At 39.3% G+C, this 14,044-nt stretch overlaps 1 protein-coding gene across 1 annotated transcript in view; it reads right to left on the bottom strand.

Moving 5' to 3' along the window:
* Nucleotides 1-1,222: 1,222 nt before the first annotated feature.
* LOC307022740 (ectonucleotide pyrophosphatase/phosphodiesterase family member 3) overlaps nt 1,223-14,044 on the bottom strand; it is a 98,625-nt gene continuing 85,803 nt past the window's right edge. The window contains exons 19-23 of the mRNA XM_079655632.1: nt 10,690-10,825; nt 7,052-7,129; nt 6,816-6,948; nt 5,068-5,224; nt 1,223-1,491 (exon numbers count right to left, since the gene is read on the bottom strand). Of these exons, the coding sequence (XP_079511758.1) occupies nt 1,318-1,491; nt 5,068-5,224; nt 6,816-6,948; nt 7,052-7,129; nt 10,690-10,825 (678 nt within the window). The 3' untranslated portion in view covers nt 1,223-1,317. The remainder of the gene's footprint in view (nt 1,492-5,067; nt 5,225-6,815; nt 6,949-7,051; nt 7,130-10,689; nt 10,826-14,044) is intronic.

The following is a 14,044-nucleotide window of genomic DNA, read 5'->3' on the forward strand; positions in this document are numbered from 1 at the left end:
ATGCTCCGTAGGCCGTCTCATTTCGCAGTCCGCAGTCCTCCGCGGGCTGCGAGGCTGGGTCCTCAGGAGGCTGGGTCCTCAGGAGGACCCAGGAGGGTCCTCAGGAGGACCCAGCCTCTGAATTGGGACACAGCTATAGACATGTTGAAGGCTGGACCATTAACCATTATCTGAAGTCTGCTGCTCTGAGCATGTCAGTTGGAGTTATGACATCATCGTATTCCATGACACAGGTGTTTATATTTGAGCTAACGACGTGTCCAGAGATCAAAGGTTTCCATGGTGATGTGTAGCAATCAGTGAGAGGAGACCCTTTTCATTGTTCTGAATGAGAGACAAACCTCTTACATGTGAACGTTTTGAAGTGAATGTGAAGAACCGTGACAGATATCGGTGAAATTTCAACGCGTGAAGCATCTGAAGGAAGTTGAGCAGCTGAAGTGTGCTTTTTGTGTACTTTCGGGTTAATAATGTGGCCTTTTTGGCAGATTAACTAAAGGTGTGCAGCTAATGCTGTGAGTAAAGATCAGCTTGAATTTACAATTGGCTTTAATGGAGACATGTTGAACGTTTTTGTCACTTCATGCCCTCAAGAGGCATTTTGTTTAATTATTTTGCTTAATTTTGTTTCATTTTTCAAACTACGAGATGCTTTCCTACGTTTTTCATGACAAATTATGTCTCAGGAGTGTAGGGTTTGGGAATTATGGCAGGTTTAAAAATATATATATGAAGGCGAATTTCAAGCTGTCATCCACTCTAGCTTTGAGATCACACACCTTAACGAGCTGCTCAATACACACTAATGTTAAAATCTGAAGAAGGCCTCTTTACCAAGGTCTGAACAATGTTTAATATTTCTAAAAGTATGAATCAGATTTAAAAGTTTTTTAACATGAATAATGTCAGAAAGATGTGTAACATCTGAAGGGTTTCTCCTTTGACTTCAATGTTAAACATTTGATGAATTATGGGATGTAGTATCTCTAGAATTATGAAAGTTATGAATAAGAAAAGTAATAGCCATCGATTCCCGACCGAGCTGAACGTTTTGATCTTTAAACTGAGTTTCTGCGATGTGGAATGTGGGAGAAGAAGAGGCGCAAAATAACCCAGCGGAATAATAAAGAATTGTGTGCGTTGAATAACATATAGTTGGAATGCTGTATCAGTATTCCCACTAAATAAGCATTTTCACTCACAAATCTTCAGTACAAAGTGATAGCATAATTAAAGACTATTTATTCACTACATTACTTTAGCAGATACAGTACAATATATTTATCCCGGTGTTTTCTCTGTGGGAAAATAGCAATTTTATAGTTTTCTGTGAATAGCAGCTGTGGGGCGGGTCTTCACCTTTAGCAGCTCTGGGATTGGTCGATCGCTCTCTTGGTAAAAGTCCAATCCTGTGATCCACTCAACGTCTCTGAGTCGTGCCTGATGGAACCACATGAGGTCTTCCACCCATTGAGATTCGGCTTCTGTACTCTATCGGTGCAAAAAGAAAAGTGAACAATTGAAGTTTCACTGTAGGTTTGTGATCATGTGTCGCCAAAATATATCTTTCTTCTGTGTTAGTTACATTTTTTTCCTTTGCATTGCTTCCTGTTCTGTGAACGGTCTAAGGCTAGAGTTGGCATACTGTAGTACTGTACTGTATCTGCTAGGGCTAGTTAGTCAACTCAGCCTCACTATGAACAAAATGTATCTTCACCAATCGGTTTGTTCAATAAATCATCAAGATCTTTGCATTTTGTTGACTTGTATTGCAAGACTACCAGAGATGGAAATACTCTGAACGGTCTAGGCTTCTTTGTGTATCCTTATGTCACATTAGTGGGGCTTGAGTTATAATTTATTGCCTCCCAAATGCAATGATGTCTGGAATGAGAAGTAATGTTTATTCACATACTGTTTATATATGTTTGTGTTCTTTGTAATTACCTTTTATATCCTTTGATGATGATTTAATTGTATTTGTGTTGCTTTTACTTTCAACATACAGGACTGTCTCAGAAAATTAGAATATTGTGATAAAGTTCTTTATTTTCTGTAATCCAATTTAAAAAAACAAAAATGTCATACATTCTGGATTCATTACAAATCAACTGAAATATTGCAAGCCTTTTATTATTTTAATATTGCTGATTATGGCATACAGCTTAAGAAAACTCAAAAATCCTATCTCAAAAAATTAGAATAGTTCCTCAGACCAAGTATAAAAAAAAAGATTTATAACAGCAAAACACAATCAAACATTTGAAAATGTCCATTAATGCACTCAGTACTTGGTTGGGAATCCTTTTGCACGTATTACTGCATCAATGCGGCGTGGCATGGAGGCAATCAGCCTGTGGCATTGCTGAGGTGTTATGGATGCCCAGGATGCTTCAATAGCGGCCTTTAGCTCATTAGCATTGTTGGGTCTGGTGTCTTTCAGCTTCTTCTTCACAATACCCCACATATTCTCTATGGGGTTCAGGTCAGGGGAATTTGCAGGCCAATCGAGGACAGTAATGCCATGGTCAGTACACCAGTTACTGGTGGTTTTGGCACTGTGGGCAGGTGCCAGATCATGCTGGAAAATGAATTCCTCATCTCCATAGAGCTTTTCAGCAGACGGAAGCATGTAGTGCTCTAAAATCTCTTGGTACACAGCTGCATTTACTCTGGGCTTGATGAAACACAGTGGACCAACACCAGCAGCTGACATGGCTCCCCAAACCATCGCTGACTGTGGGAACTTCACACTGGATTTCAAGCAACTTGGATTTTGCTCCTCTCCAGCCTTTCTCCAGACTCTGGCGCCTTGACTTCCAAATGAAATACAAAACTTGCTTTCGTCTGAAAAGAGGACTTTGGACCACTGTGCAACTGTCCAGTGCTTCTTTTCCTTAGCCCAAGTCAGACGCCTCTTCCGTTGTCTTGAGTTCAGAAGTGGCTTGACCATGGGAATACGGCTATTGTAGCCCATTTCCCGGACACGTCTGTGAACAGTGACTTTTGATACCTGGACTCCAGCTTCAGTCCACTGTCTTTGAAGCTCCCCCAAATTCTGGAAGCGACTCTTCTTCACAATGCTGTTAAGGCTGCGGTCATCTCTCTTGGTTGTGCAGCGTTTCCTGCCACATTTCCCCCTTCCAACAGACTTTTTGTGGATGTGCTTTGAAACTGCACTCTGTGAACAGCTTGCTCTTTGAGAAATTTCTTTTTGTGTCTTACCCTCCTGATGGAGGGTGTCAATGACGGTCCTCTGGACAGCAGTCAGATCAGCAGTCTTCCCCATACTTGTGATTTAGTTTACTGAACCAAGCTGAGTGTTTTTCAAGGCTCAGGAAACCCTTGCAGGTGTTTCGAGTTAATTAGACGATTCAAGTGATTCGTTGAACACCCTACTAGTATACTTTTTCATGATATTCTAATATTTAGAGATAGGATATTTGAGTTTTCTTAAGCTGTATGCCATAATCAGCAATATTAAAATAATACAAGTCTTGCAATATTTCAGTTGATTTGTAATGAATCCAGAATGTATGACATTTTTGTTTTTTTAATTGCATTACAGAAAATAAAGAACTTTATCACAATATTCTAATTTTCTGAGACAGTCCTGTATAAGTTTAATATTAGTGTTTAGCCTTGTGTCTTTTTTGTCTTTTCACAGGTTGAAATTAATGTGTTTTTTACGGTGATTGGCAGGTGCAAACGCATTATAACTGCCCAAAACATTTCCATTAGGAGAAACGCGCTGCAGTTTCAAAAACGATGATAATAAATTAATACAAATGTGCCCAAAAAAAAACAAATGAGGAAAGTATTTTCACCAATATGACAACACATGCGTTGCATTAAGAAAACATCCACCAATTTACTGAAACATGCGCATGATTTACTAGTGTTGCAACAAAATGCTGCAAATGCAAAGCGCTGCAAATAAAAAATGCTGCAAGAATCTCAAAACACAATGGAGACGGGGACACTAAAAAGTGATGCACATAGCTCGGACTGGAGAGTTTGTTTGGGATTATAGAGTTGGTCAACTGTCCTTGTTTCAGAGTTAGTCTGTTTCATAATTGTAAGTATTTTCTCAGTATATTTTAAATGACAAGGTTAGCTACGTTAGCTTTCCAGCTTGCAGCAGATCTGCAATAATTTCATAAGGAATCATGCAAGGACATTGTTAAAATAAGCCAATACAATATTTTAGGTACATTTCCAGTGACAGTGACAGTTGGCCAATTTATAACTGCTGAAGGTCAACAAGCACTTCATTCTGTGTGTGTCACTTTTTAGTGTCCCTGTTTACGTTGTGTTTTGAGTTTTTTGCAGCATTTTCTTCATTTTCAGCACTTTTAGTAAACCCTGAGCATGTTTCGTCATGTTGGTGAATGTTTTCTAAATGCTGCGCATATGTTGTCCTGTTGGAGAAGATGTTTTAAAATGTTCATGTGTTTTGGTACATTTCTGTCTTTATATTTGCATTGTTTTTGAGTGTTTCGGGTCGTTGTAGCGTGTTTGCACCTGTCGGCCACCGTAGAATTTCATGTGGAAAAAAGGTTTTAGAAATAAAATGAAGCACATTTATGCATCCAAAGGGATGAACCCTCCTTAATTCTTTGGTTTTGGTCTCACCTCTAACACTACCTCAAAACAAACACAGCCTCTAGAAACCTACGTTTTGTGGTGAAATTAATGTCAAAATCACTAGCAGGTAATCAGGACCTTTTCATACAATTATTTAATCACTCTTGGATTCAAAGACAACTTTTTTGTAATAAATGGCAAAGATTGGACCACAGACACAATGGTTCATTTTGGTCTTTTCATTACCTCACAGTAAATGAACTTCCTGAGTGTCAGTAAAAGGGAACATATTGACTGTTACACATGGGTAAAGAAGACACTGTTGCTTTGTTCAGGATCATGAAAGGCAGCTAAAGGGAGGCAGTTTCGGACTGAACCGTACAAAGAGTTTCAGTTTATCTGTCTGGTGTAATGTGAGGTGGATTGAAGAAGAGGATTGTGTAATCTTAAAAAGGTTATTTAAACATTGCTGTTCCTTACTTTGCAGCTTTCCGAGTTGTGGGATAAGTGAGGTAGCAGGAAGGAAACACTCTGCAGCTCGCCAGCACACTCGCTTACAGGTTGCTCATTGAACTTGCAGCTGGTCAACACTGCAAAGTAATGTGTGGGGATGGAGATGTTTGTGCCGGACACAAACCTGTAGTCAAATAAAAACACAGTCTTATTCGTTGGAAATGTACAACTTTTTAAAATAGACGATTTGTGTAGGGTCATCTCATTGGCTGTCATTGGCTCTGACCAACAGAAGAAAAATAAATCTTTTTAGCCTCTGACCATTTTTTAAAGTGTCTGCAGTCTGTTGCTCATGGTATTAGTGATGAAGCATACATCATAAGCAATGTTGGTTTAAATTTAATTTATATCAAGTGATGATATTACATTAAGTTAGGATACATATTGCAAAAAAGGGTGGACCATGACAGGTTCCCTGAGAAACACCAAAGGACACTTCTTTTTGTATATGTATATGTATGTATATTAGGCTTGGGCGGTATGGCGGTATTACGGTATACCAGGGTATTTCGAAATCCCGTCGGTATGATTTTCAATACCGTGACGTCACAGACTGTGTGCCAAATCAAAGATGCGTTTCATTCTATTACACTGACACGGAGTTTTGACAGGGACGACATTGGTTGTAATGCACAGCACGCGCCAGCAGAGGGCAGGGGAAGGCAGTCCGTCTTTCCCGCTCTCAGAGCTCAGCACAGAGCTGAGCTGAGCAAGATGGCGGCAGCATTTGCCGGCCCCGAACTCGGACAACTAGTAAAAAAGAAAAATGCCTCTGCGCCTGTTTGGGACTATTTTGGGTTTACTCGTCGCCAGTGACTTCATCCAGCACAACGAGAGACAGAGGCACTTCTTTGGGAATGTTTAAGACGGGGTGAGTCACTGTTGAAATGTTTTAATCCTATGCAACTGGTTGATGGTTTTGTAGTCGAGGTCGGACGGTTTTAAAAACGAAAGCATTTACGTGCTAAACATTCACGCGAGTAATCCAATGAATCAAATGCAAATAAGGTTTTTAACACATGCACGGAATAATATTGCCAAACTAGTTAGTGAATAAAGCAAACTTTATTCAATAAGTCAAGTATTTACTCCCGGAAAATGTTTATGTAGGATGATATATTGTTAACTTAGCTCACAATTGAAACAAAGTCGGACATCTACAAACGCGTCCTGTATCCGATCTCAAAATGTGCCATTTGCACAATGTGTCATGTATGCAGCCCTTGCTTTGCACTTGCGCACACGTCGCGGCACTTTGCGAGCGTCTACCGGCTCGGGCTGCATTTTACACCGAACATATAATATACCGTTCGAAATATCTATTTGCCGCCGAACGACACCTCGCTCAAGTCGACTCAAGTCATACCGTCATATACCGTATACCAGGGTATGATGTCAGCAAGGTATGACGGTATGAAAAAGATGATACCGCCCAAGCCTAATGTATATGTTACAATGGTAACAAAACAATTTAAAATGTTAAAACGGTTCAAACCCAGTGCTTAAGGTAATTCATAAGATAATCATTACCAATTAAGTTGAACACAGGACATGAGTTGAAAAAAATCAGAACAAAGACCTCATGTGCCCTTCTTATAATTTAAACGGAAAAAAAAGTAAGTGTTCACATTGGTTCATAAATCAAGGCTGTCTGTTCCAGAAAAAATTAAACTGCAATACTACTAACTTCCATAAAAAAAAGAAACTTCACATACTGTTGGATCTGCTCTGGAGTGTCGTATTGTCCGTCGTAGTTGTAATCGAAGGCGGGTCCTGTCACCACGTTAATGCTGTTATAAATATATGCATATTTCTTAAATAGGGTGTTGTGAAAGTAGTCCCAGATCTCTAAAATAGGAAAGTAAAGCGGAAATTAAAGGGAAAAAAATCAGAGTTGCGTACAGTATGTAAGCCTGTAATTTGTAATGTCGTGATATAACCAGTAACTTACTTTTAAACTCTGGGTACATTGGCACCACATTGCTCATTAGTAGAGCATCATACTTCTGATCCCCTTTTTCATTAAAATCTGCAAAAACACAGCAATAAACTGTCATTATAGGATGTGATAAAATTGTGAAAGGAATAATTGTAGTAAGCTTGTAAAGACAGAGGGGCAACATCAAGAATGCATCGTTGCTTCTGCTGAATTAGACCATAACTTGCATTGATTTGACCCATAACCCATAACTTACCACTATATGCCAAATTCCAGGGTCTGATTAATAAAATATATTGTGGTAATGATATTAAAAGTGAACATATTCTCATAAAGTTTTACATTTGAGTGCAATTACTCCTTTTTTGCTTCAGCACCAACACTCCTAAGATGCTAATAATCTTTTTGCAACTGTGTGTGGATATTAGCACTCATCTTTGGGACTTGGACTTTTTTTTTTTTCAACAAAGGTTAAATGTGTTGCATCTATGTGTTATTCTTCCGAGACGATGCAGTGGCTATTAGCCACACATAGGCCTATATCTAAACAAAGTATACAAATACAAGATTACAAGACAATGTTTAATGTTTTCATCAATATATTTTATGTGGTAAAATAGCTGTCTACTGCTATATTATTGCTCTGAATTTCAAATTGTGAACCAGTATTTGGTTCATTGCCTCAGAACTTGTACTATTTGCAATGATAAGACAGTTACACCTAATCTAATCTAAACTTGAGGTTGGCAGCACTGTTAGGGAGGCAGATTTTTCTTTCGTTTTGTCTTACTTGGTAAGGTTTAGCGGGCACCAAAACCGCTCAAATCCATTTGTGAGTTTATTTCTAAAGACTTTGTACAATTCTCAAAAAAAGTAGACTTTTCTACAATCTTCTCACTTACTTTTGGGTTTACAGCTTTTAAATCTTTCAAATAATGGTTTACAATTGTTCACAGTTAAACCTCGACCTCACCTTTGAGAAATCAGGCACTCTCCTGCATCATCTTACCTAAACACAGTCTGATGTGTCTAATATAAGTATTCGGGCATCAGGTCCAACTAGAGAATGCAATTCCTGAAGAAATTGCTAGTGGGAATGCTTTATGCTGAAAAGCTGACGCTGAATTGCTATTCTGAAATGTAATGTGTAAGAAGAAAGTGAAGAATTTAGATTGAAATTATACATGAACACTGGGGGCTTGAATGTGTGATGAGAGAAGAAAAGAAAGTAAAAAAGCTTGGCAGCAGAATATTTTAACTGCAAACTATTGAACTAACTTGATGACGAATGATCTGTCGCCATGGCAGCGGTATTTGATGACGCCCCATAATAAGCTTAGATGTTTTGATGGCTGCATCGTTACCAAACCTGTGAAGTTTTGGGCCGTTTGGAGCATTTTCACTGAAGTTATGAGAAAACCGTGTTTCATAGCGAGCATTGTGTTGCCATGGCAACGGCATTTGAAGACATTTCAAAACCGTCACGTAGATGTCTTCACGGCTGGACTGTTAGCACACGTGAAGTTTGAGCACTTTTTGACTATTTTCATAGGAGTTATAGCAATATTGTGTTTTAAGGCGACGGATGCATTGCCATGGCAACAGCTTTTGAGGAAAACTCACCAATGGCACATAGACATGTTGGGGGCTGGACCATTAACTGTCATCTGAAGTCTGGTGGTGTTTTGACCATTTTCATATCAGTTACAACAACATTGTGTTTTTTGGCGAGGTTTGGCGAGATTTTTTCTGAGTGACTACATGGCTGAAATTATGTTTCGGCAGCACAGTTTACTATTGAGATTTTTGCAAGGTGCTGGTTGCTGCTGTTTGGCTCGGGGGCAGCGCCCCGTAATGATAAACTAATGCAAAGGGCAAGGCCAGGCAGGAAACATGTGACCTATCAGTAACTTTAGACATCGTAACACAATTTTAAACAAGATTTTATTGTACATTTTACTGATACCAATTGTATGATATTTACCTTGTTCATTAAAAATAAAAAATATAAAAAATATATATATTTGAAATATATATTTTTTGAAATATTTGTTTTTAATTTAATATTTTTATTAATATTTTTTTTTGTATGTGGGAAGAGGTGGGGCGGCGCCCCTAGCGCCCCTATGGGCCGGCCGCCACTGGATATCGGTGAAATTTCAAAGCGTGAAGCATGTCAAGGAACTTAAGCATCTGAAGTACTTTTTGTGTATTTTCGGGTGAAAGATGAGGCTGAACTTACAATGGGGTTTAATGGAGACATGTTGAAAGCTTTTGTCACTTCATGCCCTCAAGAGGCATTTTGTTTAATTATTTTGCAAGCAACAAGATGTTTTCCTACGTTTCTTATGAAAAATGATGTCTCAGGAATGTAGGGTTTGGGAATTATGGCAGGTTCAAAAGAAAATATGAAGGCGAATTTCAATCGGTCCTCCACTCTACAGCTGTAGCTGTGACATCACACACTCTAAATCTGAAGAAGGCCTCTTTACCAAGGTCTGAACAATGTTTAATATCTCTAAAATTACGAATCAGATTTAAAAGTTGTTTAACATGAATAATGTCAGAAAGATGTGTAACATTTTAAAGTTGGAATGAGGTTTCTGAGTGGAAGTATGAAGGAGCAGTTAGCAGTTGAAGTTGCATGAAGATTGTTCAAGTCTGAAGAGTTTCTCCATTGACTTCCATGTTAAAAATGTGATGAATTATGGGATGTATCTCTGGAATTATGAAAGTTATGAATGAGAAAAGTGATAGCCATCGATTCCCGACCGAGCTGAACGTTTTGATGTTTGAACGGAGTTTCTGCGATGTGGAATGTGGGAGAAGAGGAGGTGCAAAATAACCCGGCGGAATAATAAAGAATTTCGTGCGTAGCATAACAGATGGTATGTATCAGCATTCCCACTAAATAATTCATTTACTTTTCAACAACAACAACTATAGCTTAAATCTTCCTAAAATGCAATGTTTTCTGTGTTTCACAAATCTAAACCAGAAATCTAATGATCTAGGTGTGTACTTTATTTATCTGACAGAGACTCTTGATGTCAGTTCTGAATTTGCGTCTTGATATGTTACAAAGGACAACATCATCTGCATAAAACTGAAAGCGCTGCACTAATTTCACAAACTGGACCCTCTTTAAACATGCATCTCAACACTCTGTTTCTCTTTTTTGTGGTATTGATTAAAGAAATGCCAATTACATAAATAAAAGTAATAAGACTTATCGTGACACATTTTTATCATAAATGAATAAGGGGCAGAAAACATACATACACCATATAAAAAATAAAGAAAAAAGAGAAAATTCAATAAAAATAAATTAAAAAAAGAGTCTTTGTGCTACATTAAGATCTAATTTTAAGTTGAAGAGTCTGGGGAAGTAACATTTGTATGATATAATTGTTGTTATCACGAGTAAAAACGCAGACACTGACAGGCCCCTGTGTCAACAGAGTGTTTTAAGTAGTGATTTAGAATTTGTAAAAGATTACACATCATTCAATTTTTCTGTGGAAATTCAGAAAAGGTGTGTGTCAGAGAGTGCTATGGGGGACAATAATGTATTAGCTCACATCCCTTTAAACACTAAGAATCAAACCAAACATTGTGAAAGTATGTGCCTGTGTGAGGTATGTGCGTACTTGGTGGGTGCAGGAAGGCGGTCGTCACGTTCCCTGCAGCTATGTACTCGACACATCTGGCACTGTTGGATGCTGGGAGTCTGACGTCAGCCCTCAAACAGTCTGGTGTAACCGGTGGTAAAGGGTCCAGGTTTGTCTACAGGAATGGGAACACGTAAACTTAAAGAGCCTGTGACACGATTTTCCCACATCATCCAAACCCATCAATTTGAGTAAATATTGTCCCCTTGAAAACCGTTACTGAACTGATTTTGGATATTTGTACTTTGATAACCATTAATCTGCCCTTCACTGTTGACCATTTCCTGGATCTTCTCGGGGATTCTTCAAGTCCCGCCAAATTATGGGTGACGTCAATGCGGGCACAGCGCTCCAGCTGCACCGTTCAGGATCCCAGCATCTGCATGTAAACGCACGATGGCGCACACAGCAGCAAGCTCAGACAGCGATGACAGTTTAATTTTGAACGTGTCTGAGAGCTCATATGAGGCTGAAGGATCGGTTTATTTTGTATCTGTTAGAAGTTTAGGAATTAGGTGCGTAAATATGGGCGATCATACGGTCATGTAGCCAGTGGTGGACTTGGACTAAAAATCAGCCCGGGACTCTCGACCGGCCCACTTCGGTACAACTAGTAAATTGTCAACGGGGGGAGTGGGGGATGTGCTAGTGACTTATCCGACCGGCCCACTTCGGTACCGGCCCATCGGGATTCGTCCCGATGGCCAGTCCGCCACTGCACCCAGCCCAGCCCACGTAAACTGTCAACGGGGGGAGCCTCGCTGCGGGGAAACGGTGGACCTAGTGTCCCGATCGGAGTGGGAATAATAATAATAATCCGTGCATTTTATCCATTAATTTCCCCAACATTGTGGTAAAAAAAAAACACACGTTTAATCCATGTTGGTGTAGGCCTACTACTACAACCAGTGGTGTAGTGGGGATGTTTAACTGGGTGGACGGGGTGGTGGGTGGACGGGAGACACTATGGACGCGCTCGTGAACTGTCAACCGGGGGGGGGGGGGGGGGGGGGGCTTGGGGACCTCTGTGTCGCCTGTCAGCGCAACCTACATGATGCCGTTTAGACAATATAATAATAAAGGGCGGTGCCGGCTGTCAGCGAACCGATCCGGCCTTTCTGCGCGACTATCACTCAAATGCGGGACATAGTCTCAATGTGTGGGACGCGGGATAAATAATAAAAATGCTGTGTGTGCAGTCCCGCACAGTGCGGGACACCTGGTCACACTACACACACAGTTCTGCCCCTCACACACACACGCTTCAAATCAAGTTGCATAAATGCTTGAGCTACGTTTTTATTATAATTACTGTGAAATCTGCCTATTATGTTTTCGTCATTATTACAACAAACACACACTTGCAACTGATAACACTGGCAATGATTTTAGATGTATTAGACTATTTAAAAAATAAATCATGCTTCAAATAAGTGGGGGTACGGCGTACCCCCGCGTCCAACGCCCACTACACCACTGAACTGTCTCCAACTACAAAAAGCTAAGGTTTGTTTTCTCATCAGGAAATGCAGACCGGCTCAAACAAAAGATTTTTACATCATCATCCTCACGATCATTTATATGTATGTTCGCCGAATTGACATGAAAGCACTAATAAATGTAGTTTCATCCACTTGAGTTTACAAAAATAATCGATTTGTTTTTATATCACATCCGACGGGAGGAAATTCAGCAGCTCTCACTACCGATTTTTAATCCTAATTTAATCATCATCTTCACCACGATCATTTATGTTTATGTTCGCCGAATTGACATGAAAGCACTGACAAATATGAATATACTGTAGTCAACTTCATTAAAACGTTATTAACGTGCCTAAACTCAGTAATTCACCATTTCTACGCATGACAGCACACTTTGTCCGTGTTTGGCTCTCTCGCCGCACAGTGAAGCGTTCCTGCATCGACGTCACTTCCGGCTTCCCCAAAACCTCAAAATGAGTCGAAGGAATTTTCCCGCGATGTTCGAAATTATTGATATTTATCGGAACGGTATCGCTTTTTCTTTTTTAAACTGACGGTTCGAGATTACTAGTAGCCCACTATTTCATTGCACAACAGTTGTTGGGTTCGTGTCACAGGCTCTTTAAGTTAGTTACAGCAATGAGCTCCAGCCCAACAGTTGTCCCTTTGTCTCTTTAACAAGAAACAGAACTTTTCCAGGGATGTTGGTAACTCTGTGCTTTTCTTTTGTTTGATATGCCAACGCTTTGAGTTCTAGCTAATCTGGATATTTATCTATTTTCACTGGAACTAAGTAGCTAAAAACTTTAGAAAAATGCAGAAAACTGTGCACATTTTTAGCATTAGTTTATGGTCATTGAATTAAGTAGAATCTATGAATGTTCAATTCATAAAAACTGATCACTGACATCAAGCCAAGAAAGACCAACCAGACCTATAATTAAAAACATTCACAATGCGTCAATGTCATCAGATCCACCTCAATGATGAGTGGATATTGAAGATCCTGTGATACACCTGAATGCACCACTAAAGGCTAAGTGGGTCTGGACTTTAATGTTCTTTGAAAGTGAAAATAAGCATTACCAAGGTAAAATATCCACTCCTCTTAGGCTGATACTGATATCGTATCATGGGGAAAATTCTTGAGTTGTAAGTTTTTTTGGTTCACATCTACTTCTACAGTTTTCGATCACTAAGGGTAGGCTTTCTTCACATTGACCCTGGGTTTATTGGAGGTTATTCAGTTCACCTGGATTTTAGACTTTGCAGACCATTTACATGCAAAATCTATATAACACATTACAGGAAAGGGATACCCAAAAAAGAATAATAGGGCCCCTTTAACTTAGGGCCCTTCATACAGACTTAATCATCGACGAGCTGTTAAGTTATTTTAGAAAAGGCATTTGTTCATTTTTAAACAAGCATTTTATCATAATTAAGGAGAAATATCTTCATTTTTACGGCTAATTTTGGTTACATGCAGATGGGAAATTGTTCAATGGCTTGTTCTTGGTCACTTTAAATCTGGGGGACCAGTTCCACCACATAACAAAAGTAGAGATGTCCCGATCCGATTACGTGATCGGGGCCGATCACGTGATTTTCAAAAGATCGGAATCGGGAGGAAAAAAATCGGGAATCGTTTTTTTTTTTTTTTTTTTTTTAAATACTTTTTTAAACATTTTGTATTCAATGTTAAAAAACAAAAATGACCATGTTCAAGTCTTAAAGTCATCCTGAGGCCTTAGTTTTGGTTTCAAATTCCAGAACATCATGTATGTGTTGCTTCTTTGGGGCTTGTTTTCATAGACCTGGTTGCTTATTTCTCTCAAATCTGGCAACAG

The sequence above is a fragment of the Notothenia rossii genome (assembly GCF_949606895.1).
Source record: "Notothenia rossii genome assembly, chromosome: 10".
NCBI classification, from domain to species: domain Eukaryota; kingdom Metazoa; phylum Chordata; class Actinopteri; order Perciformes; family Nototheniidae; genus Notothenia; species Notothenia rossii.